The sequence below is a fragment of the Chelonoidis abingdonii genome, chromosome 17 (assembly GCF_003597395.2).
Source record: "Chelonoidis abingdonii isolate Lonesome George chromosome 17, CheloAbing_2.0, whole genome shotgun sequence".
Classification (NCBI taxonomy): domain Eukaryota; kingdom Metazoa; phylum Chordata; order Testudines; family Testudinidae; genus Chelonoidis; species Chelonoidis abingdonii.
In genome coordinates, this window is record NC_133785.1 from 7,781,932 (window position 1) to 7,804,399 (window position 22,468).

The window sequence follows — 22,468 nt, forward strand, 5'->3', positions numbered from 1 at the left end:
CTGGCATGTTGGAGCCTCCATATTTATTTAATGACAAATAAAATTTGCAGAATTTTAAAATATTGTGCACAGAATTTTTAAATGTTTGGTGCAGAATCCCCTCAGAAACATGGGGTGCTGTGCAGCTGTGAGGGTGGGACTGTGAGGAAGGTGCTGGGCAGTGGGGAGGTCTATGGGCAGAGGGTGCTGGGTGAGCGACATGGTGTGCAGGGTGCTGTGCAGTTCTGGTGGGAGGCCAGCAGGGGAGGTCTCTGGGAGGGGTGGGGGCTGAGCATAGAGATCTGTGGTGGAGGTCTCTAGAGGAGGGGGCACTGGGCAGCGGGGTGGTGTGGTGCAGGCCCACCCTCAAGGGGAAGGGCCAAGCTGAGCAAGCCAGTGTGCGCCTGGCAGCTGCAGGTTTGTAATCAGAGCCCTCCTGCTGTGCTGCCCCCACCCTGCTGTGCCTCATTGCCCCCAGCCCACCCTTCACTCTGGAGACTGCCCAGCCCACTCCCGCACCTTACCCCAGGAGGGCCCACAACTATGTTGAGTGCTGGGCCCACAAAAAATTAATCTGGCCCTGCACCCTATCTATCTAGCTATCCCCATGCACCGTATTTATCCCCCCCCCCAGCCCATGACCCCCCGATTGGAGTGCTGCCCCCCTCCGTCCATCCCGCCCCCTTGTGGCCGTGTCCTGGACAGGACTCCGAGACGGGGAAGGTGGGGGGAGGCAGCCCCTCGGAGCCGCCCTGCTGCCCGGAGCCAGCCCTGGCTCTTGGCCCCCGGCCCAGATTCCTGCCCCCGGCCGGGGATTGGCTGAGCGCGGCACAAACAGCCGGCCGGCCAGCCGCCCCGTCTCGCTCCGCCATCCCGGCCCTGCGCCTCTCCCCTTCTCCCTTCTTCGCTTCGTCCGCAGCGGCGCGGGGAGCCCAGGCGCCGGCCGGAGGCGGGGGGGTGGCGCCGGGGGGCCTCCGGAGCCGGGCAGAGCGTGTCTTTCCTGCCCTCGCTGCCTGTCCGGAGGCGGGAGGGGGGGCGAAGGAAAGAGAAAAGGCGCTGGAGAGAGGGCGGGGTGGCCAAGGGGGCTCGGGGAGGGGAGCGAGGGTTTCATTCCTTCCTTCCTCGCAGATCCTTTCCCCATTCCCTCCATCCTCGCCCTTTTTGTTTCCCTGTGCCCGGGCCAGCGGCAAGGAGAGGAAGGAGCTGCGGGAAGGAGTGTGGAGGCGGTCCCTGGGCGGCTGAGCTGTCTCCTGCTGGCTCTTGGCTGCAGGGGCTCCCTCGCCCCTCTGACCGCCTGCCAGGCGGCTGGTGCTAGGGCGGGACTGGAGGACGATGTAAAGATGCCCTGGGGGCTGGCAGTCTGGGTGCTCCTCTTGCCCTGGCTCTGTGCCCCCGGGGCACGGCCTGCAGCGCCCGCAGCCTCGGAGCGGGCCGTAGCACGGGAGCGCTTCAAGGTGGTCTTCGCCCCGCTGGTCTGCAAGCGGACCTGCCTCAAGGGCCAGTGCCGGGACACCTGCAAGCAGGGCAGCAACATGACCCTGATCGGCGAGAACGGGCACTCTGCTGACACCCTGACCGGCTCAGGCTTCCGCGTGGGTGAGCACTGCACTGGGCACAGGTCGGGGCATGGAGGAGGGACAGCAGGGGTTGGCAGTTATGTGAAAAGGAGCACTGGGGGCTTTGGTTGTCCAGGGAGGGGATTGAGCTGCACTGGGGATGGGGGAGCTGTCTGGGGGAGGAGGTGCACTGAAGAGCCCCTCTAGGGCAGAGGGAGGTGCTGTGGGGCAGATCAGGGGCACAGGGGATGAGGGGCTATCGGATCTCCCTGATTTCCGCTCTGCGTCAGCATGCAGGCTCTGCTTGTATGACTGCACTCACCTGTGTGGCTCACACCTGTCTCACCAGCATCAGTTGCACGCAGGCTTTTGCACACTCACCCTGGGGCACTTTGGACATGGAGCTGCTCACACGGCTCTGTTCCACCTGTCACATGCTTCTTTTCACATGCGTGTGCCCCAGACATGCCGACACCATTAGAGGCCCCCAGTCCCTCACCCACACACGGTGCATGGCCGGGCCCCTTGTCTGCGCACACATTTGCGCACTCACAGATCTCGCATGTTGTGCCACCATCATGCTCAAGTAGGCGCATTTCCTCCCGTGGGCACTTGCCAGTGCACTAACTGTCACTCAGAGGCTTGCACGCTTGGCATTCACTTAGCCGTGCGTGCACTCTCCCCTCTCCCCTGGCAGTTCTTCCAGCAGCAGTTCAGAGCTGGAGGAAAATCTCGCCTCAGCGAATGGCCCCGTCCCAGCTCTGTCCCCTGGGGCCCGTCCGACGCCTGCACCTCCGGCAACTGGCCTCCAGTCTAACACACACATGCATCACACGCACACACATGGAATCCAACGCACACACAGGCAAGGAATCTAACACACAGACATCCAATCTAACACTTGCACACATGCAATCTCATGCACACACCACACAATCTACTATATGCACAAGCTAACACACCCAATCTAACGCACGTATGTGCACATACAAACACAAATGCACATGCATACACCCACTCACACAATCTAACACGCATGTGTGTGCAATCTCTCTTGCCCATGCACACTCATGCAGGTTCCCCCACACACTCTCACACACACCCCCACTGGCACACGCTCGGACATGTGCTCTCACATACACACTCCTTTGCACTCACAGCAGCCTGGTCCAGCTCTGGCTTCGAATTCTCTGGTTTGTAACATTCCTCAGCTGATGCTGGTACCCCTCCTGCTAGGCACCATGCCAGGTCACCACCACCCCAGCTGGAGGAAAGATCCCTGGTGCCCCTTCATCCTCCTGCTGGGGAACAGCTAGTGTTGGGAGTGGAATGACCTCTGAGGCTAACTGAATCCAGAGCTGGTCTGGATTCAGCCCAGAAAATCCCCTCCTGGCCCAGTGCTTGCCCAGCACCTGCACCCAGCCTTGGGTCGGGGAGTGGGAGGGATGGAGGGTTTGGGGGACAAGAGGATTTTTTGGCGGGGGGGAACTCTTTGATCCTTGCTGAATCAATTCTACCTCCCCACTGTGGGTCTGACCCAGACCTCAGCCCCTCCAGTCACAGACCCTTGGGGAGACCCTCCCCCTGCCTCCCAGCTGGCCCACCCCACATGTCCCACGTGCTCCATCCTTCCCCCAACACCCCTCCCTTCCCTGCCTGCTCTCATTCACCCCCCATGCACCCTGCACTCCTTCCATGCACCTCACCCCATCCTCCATCCAGCCCCCCTCCCACCGTGTGCTCCAGCCACACACACCCTGCTCCCTCCAGCTTCCCCTGCCCCACTCACTCAATCGCATCCCAGCATGTGCCCTCTGCCCTCCCCCCCGCCGTTTTGTCTCAGTGACACAAAAAGACTAAAAATGCCTCAGGCTCCAGAAAGCACAGCCTTTATTGACTTTGCACTTAGGAGGGAATGAAATTGAGTCACTGCTGGAAGTGAGGGGGCTGAAGCAGGCGCCAGGTGACCCCCCCCCCTTCACCCACCAGTGCCAACTCGCAGCCCCCTGTCATCCTAGCCCTGAGCTCTGCCACACAGTCCCTCAGTCCCGACCCACAACTTTCTCTGTCCCTGAATCCCTCTCCCACCCCAGTGCACTTTTTCAACTGGACACCATGATTCTCCTTCACTTCCTGTCCTACCATGATGTGCGGCTGATCAACAGCCCTTCACGCCCCACCTCAGAGGTGGCCACATCTCAAGCCCTCAATGCGCTGTGTGTCAGCCTTTCCGATGATGGGGCTGCCGCAGGAGCCGTTCGCTGTCCTTTTGTTATTGTCCTGAGTGTTTGGATAATCCCTGCTCCAACACTGAGTCACCCCCGCTTGAGCCAGGGCAGCTGGCTGGGCCTGGGAACCGGGTATATAAGCACCACTTCCTCCCCTGAGCCACGGCTGTTCAGCTGCCCCGGCAAACTCCCCACCCAGGGAAATAAACCAAAACAGCTGGAAACCCAGCCTCAGCCTGGGAATCAGAGCAGGGATGGTGGTATTTGCTGGGACTGACTGCTGGCTCTGGGAGGGGAGTGGGGTCTAGTGGCTAGAGCAGGGGGCTGGGTGTAAGGGCACCGGAGCTCTGTCCCCAGCTCTGATTCACTCTGTGACCTGAGGGATGTCACTTCCCTCCTGGATAGCCTCAGCTGGGTATTTCACCCTGTGTGGGTTTGTGGGGAAGGATGTGGGGAAGGAAGGGCTTATGGTTAAGGCCCTGGGGCCAGGAGACCTGGCTTGTTTTCCTGCCTCTGCCACAGACACCCTGTGTGACCTTGGGTGAGCCCCTCCCCTCTCCAGGTCTGCGTCCCCCCACCCCCCCTCCTGTGTCTATTTTGACTGTAAGGCCTGTCTCTCACCATGGGTCTGTGCAGTGTCTGGCACAATGGTTCCTGATCTTTTTGGTGTGTGTATGTGTATACAGCGCCCAGCACACCGGGCCCTGATGTCAGGTGTGTGTGTGTGTGTTTGTATATAGCACCCAGCACATGGGGCCCTGATCTCTCGTGTGTGTGTGTGTGTGTGTGTGTGTGTGTGTGTGTGTGTGTGTGTGTGTGTGTGTGTGTGTGTGTGTGTGTGTGTGTGTGTGTGTACGTACAGCGCACTGGGCCCCGATCTCGTGTGTGTGTACGCACAGTGCACTGGGCCCTGATCTTGGTCGAGGGCCTCCAGGTGCTGCCCCAATACTAACAGGGATGTTAACACATTGGTGTTACATTAGTCCCTGGAGGCCCAGGTGAGATCACAGACTCACACAAGGAAGAGTTCCTGCCTCTTGTACTCTGGCCAGCTTCCCCCCCACCTTGTGTGTACCCTGGCTTTCCTGCTGGCTCCCCCCACACCATGTGTGCCCTGTCTTGCCTGCCGGCTGCCCCCACCATGTGTGCCCTGGCTTGCCTGCCAGCTCAACCCCATGTGTGCCCTGGCGTGCCTGCCAGCTCATCCACTGCGTCTGCCCTGGATTGCCCACAGGCTCCGCCCCTGCATGTGCCCTGGCTTGCCCGTCGGTTCTCCCCATGTGTGCCCTGGAGCAGAGGTTGGATGGGGCAGGGAGCAGGGAGTGGGTGGGTAGGGAGCAGGAGGTGGATAGGGTTGGGGTAGGGAGCAAGGGATGGGTGGGAGCAGGGGATGGATGGGGTGTGGGCAAGGAGCAGGGAGTGGCTGCGGGTGGGTGGGGCCAGGCAGCTGCAGGGTGGACACAGGCGGTGCGGCAGTGGGGGCAGCGTGGGGGTCCCTGGTCTAATCTCCCTCTCTCTCCCCCCAGTGGTGTGCCCGCTGCCTTGTATGAATGGCGGGCAGTGCACATCCCGTAACCACTGCCTCTGCCCCCCTGAGTTTACGGGGCGCTTCTGCCAGGTGCCGGCGAGCCGTCAGGCCCAGGCCCAGGGGGGGCAGCAGCTGCTGCAGCCGGCAGCGCTGGGGCCCCTTGAGGGCCCGGCTGGTGAGACGGGATCCAGCAAACACGCCATCTACGCCGTGCAGGTGATCTCCGATGCGCATGGTGCCGGGGAGCCACCCGCCGGCCACAGCCCCAAAGCCACTGTCAGCCACTCCACCTTCATGGTGCCCCTGGGGCCTGGGCACCACTCATCCGAAGGTAACTGCTGCTGGGAGCGGATATGGGGGTGTGGTTGGGGAGTGTGCTGGGGATGGAGGGCAAGGGAGGGAGTGATAGGGCAAATGGGGTGACAGGGTAACTTGGAGTGAGGGGGTGATGGGGCAGGGGAGGGGTGACTGGGTGAGGGTGATGGGGGACAGGAGTTATTGGGGCTGATTGGGCAGGGGAGTGATGGGATGATGGGGGCAAGAGACGGGTGAGTGGGTGGGGGTGATGGCGGACAGGGGTTGTTGGGGGTGAATGATTGGGCAGAGGGGTGATGGGGCAGAGGGTTAATGGTGGAGGGGCATCTCTCATTTAGGAGAAGTGCCAGGTGTTGTTGCCCGGGGAGGTGGAGGTCAGTGTCGGGGAGGGTCCATGTGCTGACACCCACTCGGGCCCCACTCCAGTACAGGTCCACCCCCCTCTGCTGAATGTGCGCGTCCACCACCCGCCCGATGCCTCCGTGCAGGTCCACCGCATCGACAGCATCAGCACTGAGGGCACCGGGCCGGGGGCCCAACACCACCTCATCCAGCACCCGGCCCAGAGCTCCATGGGCCAGAAACCCCCCACACCCCATGCCCGGTCCCACACGCACAAACCCCTGGGACGCTGCTTCCAGGAGACCCTGCCCAAGCAATCTGTGAGTTGCCCGCTCCCCAGGAGGCGCTGTGCTGAAGGGAAGGGGGGGCAGGAGTCAGCAGGGGGTGCTGTGGTAACAGGGAGCGGGGAGGGGTCAGTACGGTTGTTGTGCTGCAGGGAGCTGTCAGCAGGGGGCGCTGTGCTGCAGGGAGAGGTCAACGGGGTGCTGTGCTGCAGGGGGAGGTGGCGGTCGTGGTCTCACTTGCCTGTCGTTTCTCTCTCCGGCGATGGGGGGCACCGTTTCTCAGTGTGGGAGCAACCCCCTGCCAGGCCTGACCAAGCAGGAGGATTGCTGCGGGAGCATTGGCACCTCCTGGGGGCAGAACAAGTGCCACAAATGCCCCCACCTGCAGTGTAAGTAATGCCTGCGGCCCCCTTCCCCATACAGCCTCACAAGGCCCCTGGCCTGCCCCCTGCTAGTGCTCCTGTCCCCGCCCCACAGCGCCCCCTGCTGGGAGAGGCCAGGCTGGAGTAGCCAGGAGCTCCCCCAGCCAGTGACCGACCCTGCGGCCTGTTAGCCAAGAGGGGCTGCCCATTGCGGGGGAGCCAGGATGGACCCACTGAGGGTCTGTGAGGGCTGGTGTTTGGCTGGAGCTCCTACTTCTCCCCCTGGCCTGGCGCCGACCTCTCCCAGCCTGGCACAGGGTTTACGGGAAGCCTGGATGGGGCCTTACGTAGCCAGGCTGTGGCCAGCTGGGCTGCCACATTCCAGCATCTCGCTTTGGGAGCTGGCTAGGCAGTGCCCACCAGTTCCTCTCAGAGCTTCCAGGGCACCATGGCAGGGGATGCGGGGCACAGTGCCCTGTGCCCAGCTGGCTAAGATAGGGAGGGGATGGATCAGGTGACAGGTTCCACCCCTCCATTCTCCCCGCTCTCTCCGTACCTACCCCCCTTCCTGGCACTCCCACTCAATGGCTTTTCCAGCTCCCAGGGATCTGTGAGCTGCAGGGTGTTTGTGTTAGAGGTAGCCAAGAATGTGCTTCATGGCCTGGCTGCCTGTTCTTAGGCTGGGCAGGCCCCCCCGCCCCCTTCATTACGCTTCGGCTCTTCCCGTCTGCAGCCGCCACCCACCCATCCCTGTGGGAAGTGCTGCCTGCCCCCTGGGGGTGAGAGGAGCATGTGGGGTAGGAGAATGGAACCGTTTGTTACCTGGGGGAGTGCATGGGTGCTGCCACCCCGGCCTCTGCCAGCAGGGAGTGACGCAGGAGTTGGCTGCGGGGGAGCTCCTGGCTACTCCAGCCCTGGCCTCTCCCAGCAGGGGCAGTGTAGGGAGTGAGGCAGGAGCACAGGGGGAGTCCTCAGCCAGCCATTCTGAGCTAACTTTCCCCTGGGGGCCGTTTCTCCTTACCTGTCAGTCAGTAGCCAGCTGTAACTGGGGGTGGGGTGGGGGGTTGTCCCTGTTCCCCCTGTCTCTGCTGCCTGCTGTGAGTTGTGATAATGCTTCACCCTTTTCCCAGCCCTGCCCTCTGCACAGGCCAGTGGTGGTGAGTCCCTCAGGTTAATAAATTCCCATGATCCCTTGGAATTCTGTTGCCATTTGAATCTCACTGGGACAACCCCCCTCATCCCCAGCGTCCCCCAGCACCTCTTTCTCTTTCTTCTCAGTCTTTCTTTCCATCGTTCCCCCTCCAATGTTCCCCAGCTTGGACAGATCAGGAGCAGCCTGGCTGCACACACGCCTGCTGGAATGAACATCATCCCATGTCCCCGCCCCCTGCGCCTGCTGGCCTGGCTGTGGTAGTGCGACCGGTGCAGCGCTGGCTAGCTGATCACTGCTTCCCCCAGCACCAACCCCAGCGAGGCCGCTGCTGCGGGGGGCAAGGAGCCAGAGACCCTGGGCCAAGAGGCAGCGTGTCCAAACCGCCGTCTGTGCAAGCGTCTGGCACCCATGCTGGGCGGTGTCTGTGTCTCTGCTATTGCAATGGTGATGCAGACCCCCATAACCCCTCTAGCTGGCGACTGGGCCATGTCTGGCCAGGTGCCGTGCAGTCTCTAGCCCCCTCCCCCCTGCCTGAGTTCAGGGCCCTGCCCCAGGCTCTGCACAGAAACAAGAGACAGTGTTTGCCCTGTCAGGCTCAATGTCTAGACAAATGAATAAGAGGGGAAGGAATGGCACTGAGTGGGAATGGGACTTGCCTGAGGTCAGTGGCAGAGCTGGCATAGAACCCAGGAGTCCTGAGTGCCAGTCTCTCCCTGGTCTAGCTCACTAGGCCGCTCTCCCTTCCCAGAGCCGGGGCTAGACCCAGAGAGTCCTGCCCTCACCTGTACACCATGCTGTGTCCTCGATCCCACTGATTCACCCTTGGGGGTTTGTTGTGTGTTGCAGACTCAGGGGTGCAGAAGACGGGCCCGATCCGAGGGGAGCATGGGGGTGATTGCCCACAGGGATACAAGAGACTGAACAGCACCCACTGCCAGGGTACCCGGCGGGCGCTCTCTGGGTGTGGGGACTGAAGACCTGCTTCTGTGTGTGTGTTGTGTCTGTGGGAATGTGTCGTGTGTGGGGCTGTGCTGTGCTGTTGACCCATCTCTCCCCAAACACAGTTCAATGAGTGTGCTCTGTGGGGAGCGTGTGTTGTGTTGTTATGCTGCATGCTCTTGTGTTACTGACCGCTTTCTCTCCCTGTGCAGACATAGAATCATAGACTTTAAGGTCAGAAGGGACCATTATGATCACCTAGTCTGACCTCCTGTACAATGCAGGCCACAGAATCTCACCCACCCACTCCTGTATGAAATCTGTGTCTGAGCCATTGAAGTCCTCAAATCATGTTTTAAAGACTTCAAGGTGCAGAGAATCCTCCAGCAAGTGACCCGTGCCCCACACTGCAGAGGAAGGTGAAAAACACCCAGGGCTTCTGCTAGTCTGCCCTTGGAGGAAAATTCCTTCCCGACCCCAGATATTGCAATCAGCTAAACCCTGAGCATGTGAGCAAGACTCACCAGCCAGACACCCAGGAAAGAATTCTCTGTAGTAACTCAGATCCCAACCTGTCTAACATCCCATCACAGGCCATTGGGCATATTTACCACTAGTATCACTCTTGTATCTGAAAGTAGAAATATGAAATATAATTCTGAGGTTCGACATTAATGAGTGTGCCCTGTGGGGTGTGTGTGTTGTGTTGTGTGTCCTAGTGTTGCTGACCCTCTCTCTCCCTGTGAAGACATTAACAAGTGTGCCCTGTGGGATGTATACGTGTTTTGTGTGTGTGCATTGTGTTGTTGTGTTGTGTGTCATTGTGTTGCTGACCCCTCTCTCTCTCCCCATGCAGACATTAACGAGTGTGCCATGCAGGGCGTGTGCCAGAATGGCGAGTGTCTCAACACCCAGGGCAGCTTTCGCTGCGCATGCAAACCTGGCCACATGCTGGGCCCATCCCGCAGCCAGTGTGTTCGTATGTAAGGGGACTGGGGGTAGGCTGGGGGGTCAGGGGGACTGAGAGGGTTGGGCAGGGGGCTTGGAGCTGCATTGACCCTATCTCCTGGGGGGGTGATGGGGGCTCAGTGTCTCTCTGGGGTGCCCAGCTGGGGGTGGGGGCTGAGGGGAGGGGCTTGGAGCAGCACTGACCCCATCTCTCCTGGGGTTGCAGCAGAGAAGTCAGGGGAGAAGAGCCTGTGTTTTCGGCTGGTGAGCTCAGAGCTCCAGTGTCAGCACCCACTGCCCACTAAGCTGACCCGCCAGATGTGCTGTTGCAGCGTTGGCAAGGCTTGGGGGTCCCGCTGCGAGCGCTGCCCGGCTGATGGTGCAGGTAAGGAACCAACTGGGCGGGAATGGAGTATCTGCCACAGCACTGCCAGCGGGGAGCTTGCAGCGCTGAAGTCCCTGGCTGGGGGCACTGCCCACAGGGAAGCTCACAGCGCTGCAGTCCCTGGTTGGGGGCACTGCCGCAGGGAAGCTCACAGCGCTGGAGTCCCTGGTTGGGGGCACTGCCGCAGGGAAGCTCACAGCGCTGGAGTCCCTGGCTGGGGCACTGCCACAGGGAAGTTCGCAGTGCTGGAGTCACCGCCGGGGGGCACTGCCACAGGGAAGCTTGCAGCACCAGTGTTAACCTCTTTCCTCTTCCATCTGGCAGCTGCCTTCAAGGAGATTTGCCCAGCGGGGAAGGGCTACCACATCCTGACATCCCACCAGACCCTGACCATCCAGGGGGAGAGTGACTTCACCCTGCACATCCACCCTGACGGCACCACGGACCTGCAGCAACAGCACGAGCTGCCCAGCCTGCCGCCCCTCGAGGGGGACTCTCAAGAGTCCGAAGGTCAGAGACTCCAGGGAGGAGGCTGGACTGGGCAGGGAGGTGCCATTGGCACTCTGCTCACCACAACATGGGGGTTCCCTAAATTTTCCCCTAGTGAACCCCGGTAATAGCAGGGGTTGTACCCCACATTGCCCTGTGGTAAACCTCAGTATTCTCACAGGCTGTACCCCACATTGACCCATGATGAGCCCCAGTATTCCCAGGGGCTGTACCCCAAATTCTCCCATTGTGAACCCTCTCTGAGAATGTGGGGTTCACAGACAAATAATTTGGAGGTCCCTACATTCTCTGAGGGACAAGCCCACATTACCCAACAGTGAACCCCATGTTCTCACAGAGGTGTCCCCCACATTCTCCCATGGTGAACTCCATGTTCTCTGGAGCACCCCAAATTCACTAAGGGTGAACCCCACTTTCTCAGAGCTGTTACTCCCTTCTTTGTTGGCAAACCCCCAAATGTTGGGGCAAAGACTATGTTGTCAGAGTTGTTACCCCAAATTCTCTAAGGGCAAACCCCATTTTTCAGGGGTACACCCTGTTATCTAAGACCCCTAGAATCCCAGAGCTGGGAGACCCTGCTCTCAGAGCAAACCCCCCCGCTCTCAGGAGGTGAACCCCACATTCTCAGCCTGGCATGGCAGGATCTGACCTCCGGCCCTGTGTTTGTCTCTTGCAGCTGTCACCACGGCCATGGTGAGTAGGGCCTCCAGAACAGCAGAGGAGCAGCGGATGAGCAGAGGGGTGATGCGAGTGTGAGGGGAGGATGGAGGGAGTGGGAAAGGAGGTGCTGGAGGGTGGTGGGCGAGAAGGCGGGAGGAGAGGAATGAATGAAAGAACGAGAGAGGGGGAGGAATGAAGCGAAGCAGAGGGAGGAATAGGGCACCCAACTGGGTAGTGGAAAGGAGCAGGTGCCCCCACCGTTTAACCACTCCCCCTCCAGCTGCCGGCATATCGGACCAACTCAGAGGAGCAGTCAGTGGACCAGTTCTATGCCAGTGCAGCCACCCTGGGCGCCCGGTACCCTGGTGAGTGATGGAAGAAAGGGCGCTGCTGTGGGGAAGCTTGCAGCGCTGGAGCCCCTGGCTGGCCACTGCTGTGGGGAAGCTCACAGCACTGCAGCCCCCGGCTGGCTACTGCTGCAGGGAAGCTCACAGCACTGCTAACCCTGTTCTGTCTCCATTGGGTCCCAGAGGTGGTAGCCCGTCCCACGACTGCCATGGTGCAGAAGGTGCTGCCGGATCAATACACGCGTAGCGCCGTGGAGATCGCACCCACGCAGGTGACAGGTGAGAGCCTCATGGCAGGGGTGGGGGGCTGCATGTCAGCAACCTCCCCCCCCCCCCCTTTGGGAGAAATTTCACATTCATGGACCAAACTTCTCTGCTGGGCCTCCCCTTAATTATCGGGGGGTGAACCCCAAATGTTCCCCAGTGATGTGCAAGTTCTCAGGGGGTCCCCCAAGTCCTTTCCAGGCTGACGATGTCTTCTGAGCGCCCCGGTCCGATGCAGTGTGGTCCCTGCAAGCTGCTATTGCAGCCGCCCTAGGGGTGGGAACTTCTGGCTCTTCTGGGGATCTATGAGAAAAAGATCTCCTGGCTCCTATGTCTGAGCCATTCGTCTTGATCCCCCCCTGGGCTGCGTCTGTCTGTCCCTGCAGAGACGGATGAGTGCAAGCTGAACCACAATATCTGTGGCCATGGAGAATGTGTCATGAATTTGTCCGGCTACACCTGCATCTGCTACCCGGGCTACCGCTGGCATGCCCAGCGCAGGTTCTGCACAGGTAACATGCTGCCTTGCCCTTGTTTGTGGATGTGTGACACATGCACAGGGACAGGCATGTGCATGGCTGGAGGTGTGGGGGGCACGTCACGGCCACCCCACTGCATTCATGGAGGTGTCAGCGCCCTGGAGGATCACAAGCATCGATATGATGGAGTGACCCCCGGGTATGTCTACATATGTAGATCTGTGATGCCCCCCACTAGCCTGTATGCAAGGGTGCGACACACGTGTGTCTGCACAACAGGCGTGCAACATGCCCGCACAGCTGCACAACAGGTGTGTGACATGACCACACAGCTGTACAGTAGGTGTGTGACACACCCGCAAGTCGGCCTGTGGAAGTCAGAGACACCCACTCTGCTTGTGCACGCTGGGCCTGGTGGTTAGGCCTGCAACACATGCACAACTACACATGCAAGCCTGTGACCCGGCCCCTGAAATACACATGTGGCAGGGCTGACAGGCCGGTGTCCCGGCATGGTAGGGGTCAGTCATTCTTTCTTCCTCCCGCCCCCCTCCTGCCACAGACGTGAACGAGTGTGAGGCGGAGCCGTGTGGCATCGGCAAGGGCGTCTGCATGAACACGGGCGGCTCCTACAACTGCCACTGCAACCGGGGGTACCAGCTGAAGGTGCACAAGGGCGTGCGCTCCTGTGTGGGTGAGCACCCCAGAGGCGGGGCTGGGGGGTGGGCTGCTGGGGGAAACGGGGCATGGAGAAAGGGGGGCTCTGGGGGATTGGAAAGGGGTGGAGGGATGGGCTGGGGGAAAGGGGACCTGGAGGATGGGAAGGGGGGCTGGGGGAAGGAGGGCTGGGTGATGGGAAGGAAGCATGGGGGATGGGAAGGAGGCATGAGGGATGGATAGGGAGTTGTGGGGGGGGGAGGGGTGATCGGTAAAGTCCTATCCCCCTTCCTCTACCCTGTTCACACCCACCTCTCCGACAGACATTGATGAATGCTCCAAGCCCCACATCTGTGGGGACGGGGGAGCCTGTGTCAACTACCCTGGGCACTACAAGTGTGAATGCCACCCCGGCTACCGTCTCAAACCTTCCCGCCAGCCCCTCTGTGAAGGTAAGGGCTGGCTGGGCTGGAGAGGGAGGAGAGAGCCCCAATAGCCTGGGCGGCAGAGACCCTACAATAACAAACCAGCAGCCCTGAGAGATTCTATAACAAGTGGATGTGTGCAGCCTGAGCAGTAGTGAAAGCTAGAAATTTCCAAAGACCCAACAAGAACAAACAGGTGCACACAGCCCCAGAGTTACTGAGAGAGACCCTACGATAACAAACCAGTGCCCCGAGAAACCCTACAATAGCAAACTAATGTCTAGGCCCAGAGCTTGCACGAGACCTCAGAACAAGAAGACAGCGCCCCGGAGCAACCCTCCTCAGAACAACCTGTCAAGTAGAGTTGTCAGAGACTCTACAATAACAAACCAACTCCCTGCTTGCCAGAGGCCTCGCTGAGTCCTCAAGGGCCCTGCCCTGTGCTCTGCCCCTTGTGGGGCTCCCCCAAAGGCCCCTCACCCTTCATCTTTTCTCTCCCTGCAGACATTGATGAATGCCTGGACACAGGCACCTGCCCTGACGGGAAGTGTGAGAACCGGCCAGGCACCTACAAATGCAGCCCCTGCCCTCCGGGCTTCCGGGGCCAGCATGGGATTTGCTATGGTAAGCGCTGGCTACAGAACCCAGGAGTCCTGGCCCCTAGCCCCTGCTCTAACCCAGTAGGTTCCACCCTACTCCCAGAGCTGGGGACAGAACTAAGAGTCCTGGCTCCCAGCCCCCAACTCCAACTCAGTAAACCGTCCTCCTCCTTGTGCTGGGGTTGGTGCAGTATCTGGGGTGTGACTGTCATGCTGGGGTTGGTGCAGTATCTGGGGTGTGACTGTCATGCCTCCGTGGTGAGAGGTGCCCTGTGCAACCCCCAGTGGGCTGGGGGACATTCAGCCCAGACCAAACTTGGCTGCAGGGGACTGGGTTGCAGGTCAAAAGATGCGTGGGGGGCAAGGTTGGGGTTCAGCATCTGTGTCTTCCCAGATGTGGATGAGTGCTCCGAGGAGACCCCGTGCAAACACGGCTGGTGTGAGAACCTGCCTGGCTCCTTCCGCTGCACCTGTGGGGAGGGATTTGCACCTGCGCCCAATGCCCGGAGCTGCTTGGGTAACTAGATCCCCTACCCTCCAAGAGCCCCCTGCTCTAACCACTGCACCCCCTCCCTTCCCAGGGGTCCCCTGGTCTAACCACTGCACCCTCTGCCCTCCCAGATCAGAGGACAGAAGCCAGGATTCTGACTCCCAGCCCTGCACTCTCTCTCCCTACAGATGTGAATGAGTGTGAGGATGGTGGGCTTTGCCCCAATGGGGTCTGTGTCAACACCCTGGGCTCCTTTAAGTGCCAGTGTCCAGCCGGCTTCCACTCAGTGAAGGACAGGCCACGCTGCGAAGGTGAGGGGCTGGGCCATGGGGTGGAAGGGTGAAGGGGGCTGAGCTGATGTTTGGGGGGCATATAGGGCTCAGGGTGAGGGATCTGGGCCAGGGAGCTGCTTGTGGGCAGTGCAGCTCAGTGGGGGGTCAGTGGGTCGGTGGGGCTGCCTGTGGGAGTAGAGCAGCTGTGTGAAGGGGCTGGGTGGAGGGGTTTGTGGACATAGAAGCTGTGAGAGGGTCAGGCTGGTGGCCATGTTGTGGGAGAGGGGCCTGGGCTGGGTGGCCATGTCAGGGGAGCTAGGTGAGGGGGCCAGGCTGGGTAGCCATGTCAGGGGAGCTGGGTGAGGGAATCAGGCTGGGTGGCTATGTGTGGGGGCCTGGGCTGGGTAACCATGTTGGGGGTGGGGAGTTGGGAGGGGCTGGTGGCCATAGTCTGGGGGGATTGGAGGGGGTGAGTGCCATATCTGGAAGGGCTGTGGTAAGGGGCTGGGCTGTGTGGCCATGTCAGGGATCTGTGTTGGGGCCGGGCTGGGTGACCATGTGGGCAGGGGCTATGGGTGGGCCTCCGTTGAGGGGCTGAGTCAGGTAACTCTGGCTGGGGCCATGTAGGGGGGGCTGGTGAGGGGCTAAGCTGGGTGGCCATGTCCGGTGGGGCTGGATGAGGGGAAGGGTTGGGGTGGTTGAGGGAGGAGCTGGGCTGGGTGGCCTTGTTTGGGGAGGGGCTGGGTGAGGGGACTGGTGGCCACTATCTGGGTGGGGCAGGTAAGGGGCCAGGCAGGTAGCTATGTCCAAAGGGGTGGGATGGGTGAGGGAGCCGGTTGGATGGCCATGTCCTGAGGGACACTGGGTGAGGGGACAGGATGGACGGCCACGTGGGTGGGGCTGGGAGTGCCCCCTCACCCACAGCTCTCCCTGTGCAGACATTAATGAATGTGACTTTCCCGGCTGCCTGCATCGATGGTGAGTGTGTCAATTCCCGGTGGCTCCTACCGATGCCTGTCCGTGCCGAGGGTACACAGCTGGTGAACGGCAGAAGTGCCAAGGTGAGGTGGGGTGTGTGCACAGACAAGTGTGAGCATACAGGTGTGTGCAGGCATGGTATGCCAGGAGTCTGGTGTTCCACACACAGGAGTGTGACACAGTGAGGAAAGCGTGTTGCCACCAATTATGAGCACAGCTGTGTGTGCACACAAGGACATTGCACACAGGGGAGGTAGGAAAGTCTGGGCATGGCGTGGTATGAAGGCACGTGAAACACTAGGCCTCAGGCATGCCTGTGCCCAAGTGTGAGCCTGATATGCTGCCAGCTGGGCCTGCCCAAGTAAGAGCAAACACCAGAGGTGTGTGTAGGGACAGAATGTTGGTGGAGCGCACAAAGCAGTGCAAGGGCCGATGCATTTGTGTCCTTAGTGAGTGTGGGCACTTGGAAAAGGAATGAGTACAAGCCTTGTGTATACTGAGTGTGAGTGTCCGTGAGTGTGAGTTTTGTGTACTGTAGGGTGACACACGGGCACAGGTTGTGTGCATGGATGCTGTGTATCTGTGATGGTGCACAGGTGTGGTGTGTGGCAAGCAGCATGCCATTGCACACTCCTGCCTCTGTCTCCCACTGGTCTCCTGCTAGATGTCGACGAGTGTGCACTGGACCCCACGTTTTTTGCCTGCCCCACGGCACGTGTGAGAACAGTGGACGCTCCTACGTGGTGCCTGTGTGCGATGAGGGATTAACACCCCATCTGAGGATCAACTACTATGTGTGGGGTTGAGAGTGGGGACGGGGGGCCTTTCCTCTGGGGGGCACTGGCTCTGATCTTGGTGGAGGGTGGGGCCTGTGGGATTGATTTATCCCTCTGCCCCAGATTCTGGAGCCCCCCGACACAAGAGGAATTTACCTGAACTTCGAGTGACACCGTCTTCTGTGACGCGTGCCTGGCCACCAATATCACCCGCCAGGAGTGCTGCGTGCTCACTGGGGGCTGGTCTGTGGGTGACGCATGTGAGATCTACCCTGTGTCCTGTGCCCACTCAGGTGGGACACCACTTCTTACCCCTCCCCATGCACCCTCCGCCATTCCCCACTGCCACTAGTGAACGTGGACTACCTGCTACCTGGACAAATGGTGTGACTGTGACATCCAACCCCAGGCCAAGGCAGCTCTAAATCCAGCTGTCTGGTGGGGGGGGGTTCAGGAAACCTTACCCATGGAGAGTGGGGGATAGGGGTGAGGATGGGCTTGTGTCTATGTGGGGGGGAGGGGGATACCAGGCTGGATGGGCCAAAGGTCTGATCCATGGCAGGCAGAAGGAATACCTGTCTAGACATTAATCCCTCTTCCCAATGTGCATTCACCCCCCTCCCCTGCAGCTGAGTTCACTCCCTCTGCCCTGACGGGAAAGGATTCATCCTGGATGACAACATCCTGAACTTTATGGCTCCCCGCCCACCGGGGTGAGTGCCCAGGGCCCACGCCCTGAATCTGCTTGGTGCCTGCACTCGCAGTGGGGATCAGGAGCCAAGGGTACACCTTTCCCTCACCCTTCCCCACGAGTCACAGAGATTCCAACCCTGTTACCTGCCCATTACAGCCCCCACACTCCACCCAGAGCAGCTGCATTCAGTGCCAGCAAGGGATCCCTGTATAAACAACCCCCATTACCCCCCCAGAGACAGCTGCATCTCGCGCTGGGTGTTTCGAAGGATCCCTGTATAAAACGCCCCCTTCCCCACACCTGTTCGGCTCCTTGCAGACATTTGACAGAGTGCAGCCTGTTCGGGAGAGATCTGCAAGGAGGGGAAGTGTTGTCAAACACGCGGCCGGGTTACGAGTGTACTGCAAGCAAGGCTTCTCTACGATGGCAACCTGCTCGAGTGTGTGGGTGAGAGAGGCGATTGGCATCAGCTCGGATGTCGGCAGATACCCTGGTCTAGAGCTGTGGGATAGATGTGGGGGGGGAGCAGACAGGGATGCCCTTCTAGGGGGCGCTGCTGTGATCTGGCCTTGGTGGAGGGGTCTGGCTGGCTCAGGGGGGTGAGTGGGGAATGGGACATGGGACCGATCCCCCTCTAGGGGGCGCTGCTGTGATCTGGCCTTGGCAGAGGGACTGGCTGGCTTGGGGTGGGGGAATGGGACCCAGGCCTTCCCCTCTAGGGGGCACTGACTGTGATTGGGGTGCAGCCAGGTGGCCAGGAGGGGTTCCGACAGGAGGGGCTGAGCTCTGAGCCATGCCCTTTGCCCCCAGATGTGGATGAGTGCCTGGACGAGTCGAACTGCGTGAACGGGCTGTGTGAGAACACGCGGGGGGCCTATGTGTGCACCTGCCCTGCCCCTGCCGTCTATGACCCCACCCACAAGAAGTGCCTAGCACCCAGTGAGATCGGTGAGTCCCCTTCACACATGACATGAGCTCACTGGGTCTGAGCCTTGGCCCTGTCCAGGTGGGCATCCCCATCACAGCCCTACCTCCTCCTGGCCCCTTTGCAGGTGGGATGCTGGGGACAGAGCTTCCTTCCTCCCCAGGTGGGGGGCACATTGGTGGGGTGCAGATTTGTGAGCAAAGATGCCCCCTGCTGGCCTTTGGTGTCATGATGACCAATTTGGGGTCCTTGGTGCCATGACAACCCACTGAGCCTGTGATATTAGAGCAGGGGTGGGCAAACTTTTGGGCCTGAGGGGCGCATTGGGTTTCGTAAATTGTATGGAGGGATGGTTAGGGAGGGGGTTGTGAGCCGGCCCCCACCTCCTATTTGCCCTCGTTCCTGGACTCCTGCCCCATCCAACCCCCTCGTTCCTTGACGGCCCCCCAGGACTCCTGCCTCATCCACACATCCCCCTCCCTGTACCCTGACCACCCCAGGATTCCCACCGCCCTATTCAACCACCCCTTCTCTCTGGCCCCTGACTGCCCCTGACTGCCCCCTGCTGCCCCATCCAACTGCCTCCCTCCTTCCTGACTGCTCCCCTGGGACCCCTGCTCCCCTCTGACCACCCCAATCCCTATCCACACCCCCACCCCTGACCACCACCGCGAACTCCCCTGCCCTCTATCCAACCCCTCCTGCTCCGTGCCCCTGTATGGTGCTGCCTGGAGCACTGGTGGCTGGCAGCGCTACAGCCGGGCCATGCCGTCGCCACCGTGCAGCTCAGAGCACCGGGTCAGGCCAGGCTCTGCAGCTGTGCTGCCCCAGGAGCACTGCACCGATGGCAGAGTGAGCAAGCTGAGGCTGTGGGAGAGGGAAAACAGCGGGGGAGGGGCCGGGGGCTAGCCTCCCGAGGCAGGAGCTTGGGGACGAAGAGGGATGGTTCCACGGGCTGGATGTACCCCACGGGCTGTAGTTTTCCCACCTCTGCATTAGCGCCTATGGTGATTCCTCCTGGCCCCTGATGCCATGGCAACCCCATCAGGTGCAGAGTTTCCATGATGACAGTGGCTGGCCCTTGATGCCATAGCGACCTCATCAGGTGCAGTGTTACTTTGGTGACCCTGGCTGGCCCCTGATGCCATGGCGACCCTGGTCAGTCTGGTCATGCCATAGTGATCCCTGCTAGTCCCCAATGCCATGGCAACCTTGTCAAGCCCCTGATGCCCTGTGACTGTACCCTGGTCCTGCAGATGTGGATGAGTGCCGGGACCCTGGGGCCTGCCGGCATGGGCGTTGCATCAACACGCAGGGCTCATTCTACTGTGAGTGCAGCCTGCCCTGGATGCTGGATCCCAGTGGCAAGGAATGCCAGATCCCCGACATTCAGGCAGGTGAGGGGTACGCAGGGCTGAGTGCTACTGCACAGGCCCAAGGGGGGCGGGGCGGGGGGGGCGGCTGGGATTGTGAACCTGACTGTGAGCGAGCAGGGGGGCGAGTGTGAATGAGTGAGTGTGTCACTGAGTGTGAGCAGGGGTGACTGTCTGTCCCTGATTGTGAGGCAGGGTAAGTGTGAGCACCTCACTGATTGTGACCATGGTGATTACGAAGATTGTGAGTGTGTCCCTGTAGTTGCTGGTGCCCGTGTGTGTGTGTGTGCACCTGCTTGGGTATGCAGTGAGTGTGGTGGTGTGTGCAAGGGCCCCTCCAGCATGCCAGGCCCTGTGGGAGTGTCTCCTGCAGGTGCTGGCTGGGATGGTGCTGTGGGCTCCCCCCCTTTCTCTCTGCCCTGGCAGACCGGGCAGCCGATCGGCGCGACATCTGCTGGCAGCACCGGGGGGAGGACAGCATGTGTGCCTCCCCACTCAACGGCTACCACCTGACCTATGAGGAGTGCTGCTGCCGCTACGGCAAAGGCTGGGGCTTCCAGTGCCGCGCATGCCCCCCCCGCAGTCCAGGTAGGACTCATGACCAGCCTGCCCTCTGGGGCTGGTGCCTTCAGTCTGGTCCCAGGGTGGGGGGACTGGCTGTCTCAGGGGATGAAGAGTGGGGTACGGGGCCTTTCCCCTCTGGGGGCTCTGGCTGGCTCAGGGGATGGAGAGTGGGGTATGGGGCCTTTCCCCTCTGGAGGTTGCTGGCTCCTGTCTGGCCCCACAGTGGTGGGGACTGGCTGGCTCAGGGGGGCAGGGAGTGGGGTTCAGGGTCTTTCCCCTCTGGGGGCTCTGGCTGGCTCAGGGGATGGAGAGTGGGGTATGGGGCCTTTCCCCTCTGGAGGTTGCTGGCTCCTGTCTGGCCCCACAGTGGTGGGGACTGGCTGGCTCAGGGGGGCAGGGAGTGGGGTTCAGGGTCTTTCCCCTCTGGGGGCTCTGGCTCTGATTGCACTGGCCAGGATCTGATGGGATGTGGTTCACTGCTATGTGTCCCAGGCTGGTTGTTGTGGTTCCTTGCAGGGCAGCAGTGTCAGCTATCTCAGAGCGAGAGCAACTCCTTCTGGGACCTCAGCCCCTTGTTCCTGGGCAAGTCCCGTAAAGGTTAGTGATCCTTCTATATACAGCCCCCATGCCCACCCAAAGTTTGCTGCATCTCATTGCAGGCCAAAGGGTTCCTGTATGAACAGCCCCCTGTGCCCCACCCCAGAGTCAGCTGCATCTCTGCACCAGACAAGCGATCACATGCCCCCTCCCACAGTTTCAGCTGTATGGAAATGGGCTCCCTGCCATTCCTGTGGTCTCATCTGTGTCCCCTCCCACCTTTGTATCTCACCTCCCTCTCAGAGGATGATACCTCAGAGGAGGATTCAGATGAATGTCACTGCCTGAACGGCCGCTGCGTCCGGACCTACCATGGTGCAGTTTGCGAGTGTCCTGCAGGCTTCCAGCTAGACGCCACCCGCATCCGCTGCCTGGGTAAGAGTGCCAAGCCCCCTGTGAATTACATGCACTGCAAAGGGATGTGCTCTCCACACCACCAGGGCTCCTGAGTACTATCCTGGGACGGGAGTCTGGTCTAGTGGATTTAGAGCAGGGGTGGGCTTGGGAGCCAGGATTCCTGGGTTCTCCTTCCCTCTTCAACTGTCACAAACAGTGCTGCTAGCTGTCTCTGTGTGCCTGGTCTGTTGGGGGATGCAGGTTGAAGAACCATACTCAGGCTCTAGACCACAGCCACTCCATTAACCCTTTCCCTCCCTCTCCCCACCCACAGATATCGACGAGTGCCGGGAGCTGAACCAGCGAGGCCTGCTGTGCAAGAACGAGCGCTGCATCAATACCAATGGCTCATACCGCTGTGCCTGCAAGCCAGGCTTTGTCCGATCCCGCCACCATGGGGGCATGTGCATCCCCCAGCGTCGCCGATAGCCCCCTGTCACCCACTGGGGGCACTGCCAGCTGACACAAGAGAGAGACTATGTCGCTAAGGGTTCACAGCCTGTTTGGGGGGAACGTAATATTTTTTTAATTGCTAAAAATGAGGCATTTTATTGGGTTTTCCTCCCTCTGTAAGATTTTTTTATTAGCATTATTTTAGAGCTGCATTATTTGCACTCATTTCTGTAGGAACCAGGTATACAAAAGCCAACAACCCTGTAAATAATGAGAAGGAAGCTAATGAATTAATTAAATTGTGGGAGTGGATCCTGGGCTAGGTGTTTGTATGCTGTGCTGTCTGCATGGGTGGGGGAGGGCAGACTCTGCAGCTGCTGCCCCCCAACAGTGGGCGCTGTGACAAAGGAGGCAGGGCAGCCTGCATCCTTGCAACTCCACCCAACTCTGCCCTCCGAATGGCCCGCCTGTAGAAACCCTGGGCACAGCTCTGACATCATGCAGTACACCCATGATGTCATCAGCCATGCTCCCCTAGACTGTAACTCCTGCCTTGCAAGGCTGGCTCAGGCACTGCTGCGGGGAAGCTTACAGCACCGCGGTCAGCTGTTGAGCCAGGACTGCAGGGGAGGGTCAATGACATCATTAAAATTCCCACTATCCCTTGGAGGGCTCAAATGGCCTCAAGGTTTAAAAAAAGTAAAGAGCCAGCTGGGCGCTGGGTGCGGACAGCCCTAGAACACCTCCGGCTGGAGTAGGCCATGCGACTACAGTGCCCATAATTCCTTGAGGAAGTACAAGTCTCTGAATAAAGAACAGCAGTACTTGTGGCACCTTAGAGACTAAAATTTATTTCAGCATAAGCTTTTGTGGGCTACAACTCACTTCTTTGGATGCATAGAATGGAACACACAGACAGAAGATATTTATACATACAGAGAACATGAAAAGGTGGAAGTACCCATACCAACTAAGTCTCTGAAAGTACTGCTGGAAAAACTACAGCTCCCAGCATGTACAACGGCAGGTGGGCCCTCCCTCTGGGGTGCC

The 22,468-nt window shown here is 60.0% G+C and overlaps 1 protein-coding gene across 1 annotated transcript; it reads left to right on the forward strand.

The window, feature by feature from the left end:
* Positions 1–1,022: 1,022 nt before the first annotated feature.
* On the forward strand, positions 1,023–21,730 carry LTBP3 (latent transforming growth factor beta binding protein 3). The gene is given in 33 exon segments (XM_032798327.2): positions 1,023–1,575; positions 5,290–5,622; positions 6,033–6,268; positions 6,516–6,621; positions 8,594–8,686; positions 9,543–9,665; positions 9,861–10,019; positions 10,344–10,529; positions 11,206–11,222; positions 11,470–11,554; positions 11,720–11,815; positions 12,187–12,312; positions 12,842–12,973; positions 13,260–13,388; positions 13,866–13,985; positions 14,355–14,477; positions 14,639–14,761; positions 15,661–15,677; positions 15,679–15,793; positions 16,365–16,393; positions 16,396–16,467; positions 16,470–16,508; positions 16,609–16,644; positions 16,646–16,757; positions 17,111–17,169; positions 17,171–17,189; positions 17,489–17,617; positions 17,981–18,118; positions 19,352–19,492; positions 19,895–20,056; positions 20,549–20,629; positions 20,873–21,004; positions 21,300–21,730. Coding segments are annotated over 33 exon segments (3,879 nt in total). The 5' UTR covers positions 1,023–1,319; the 3' UTR covers positions 21,455–21,730.
* Positions 21,731–22,468: the final 738 nt, after the last annotated feature.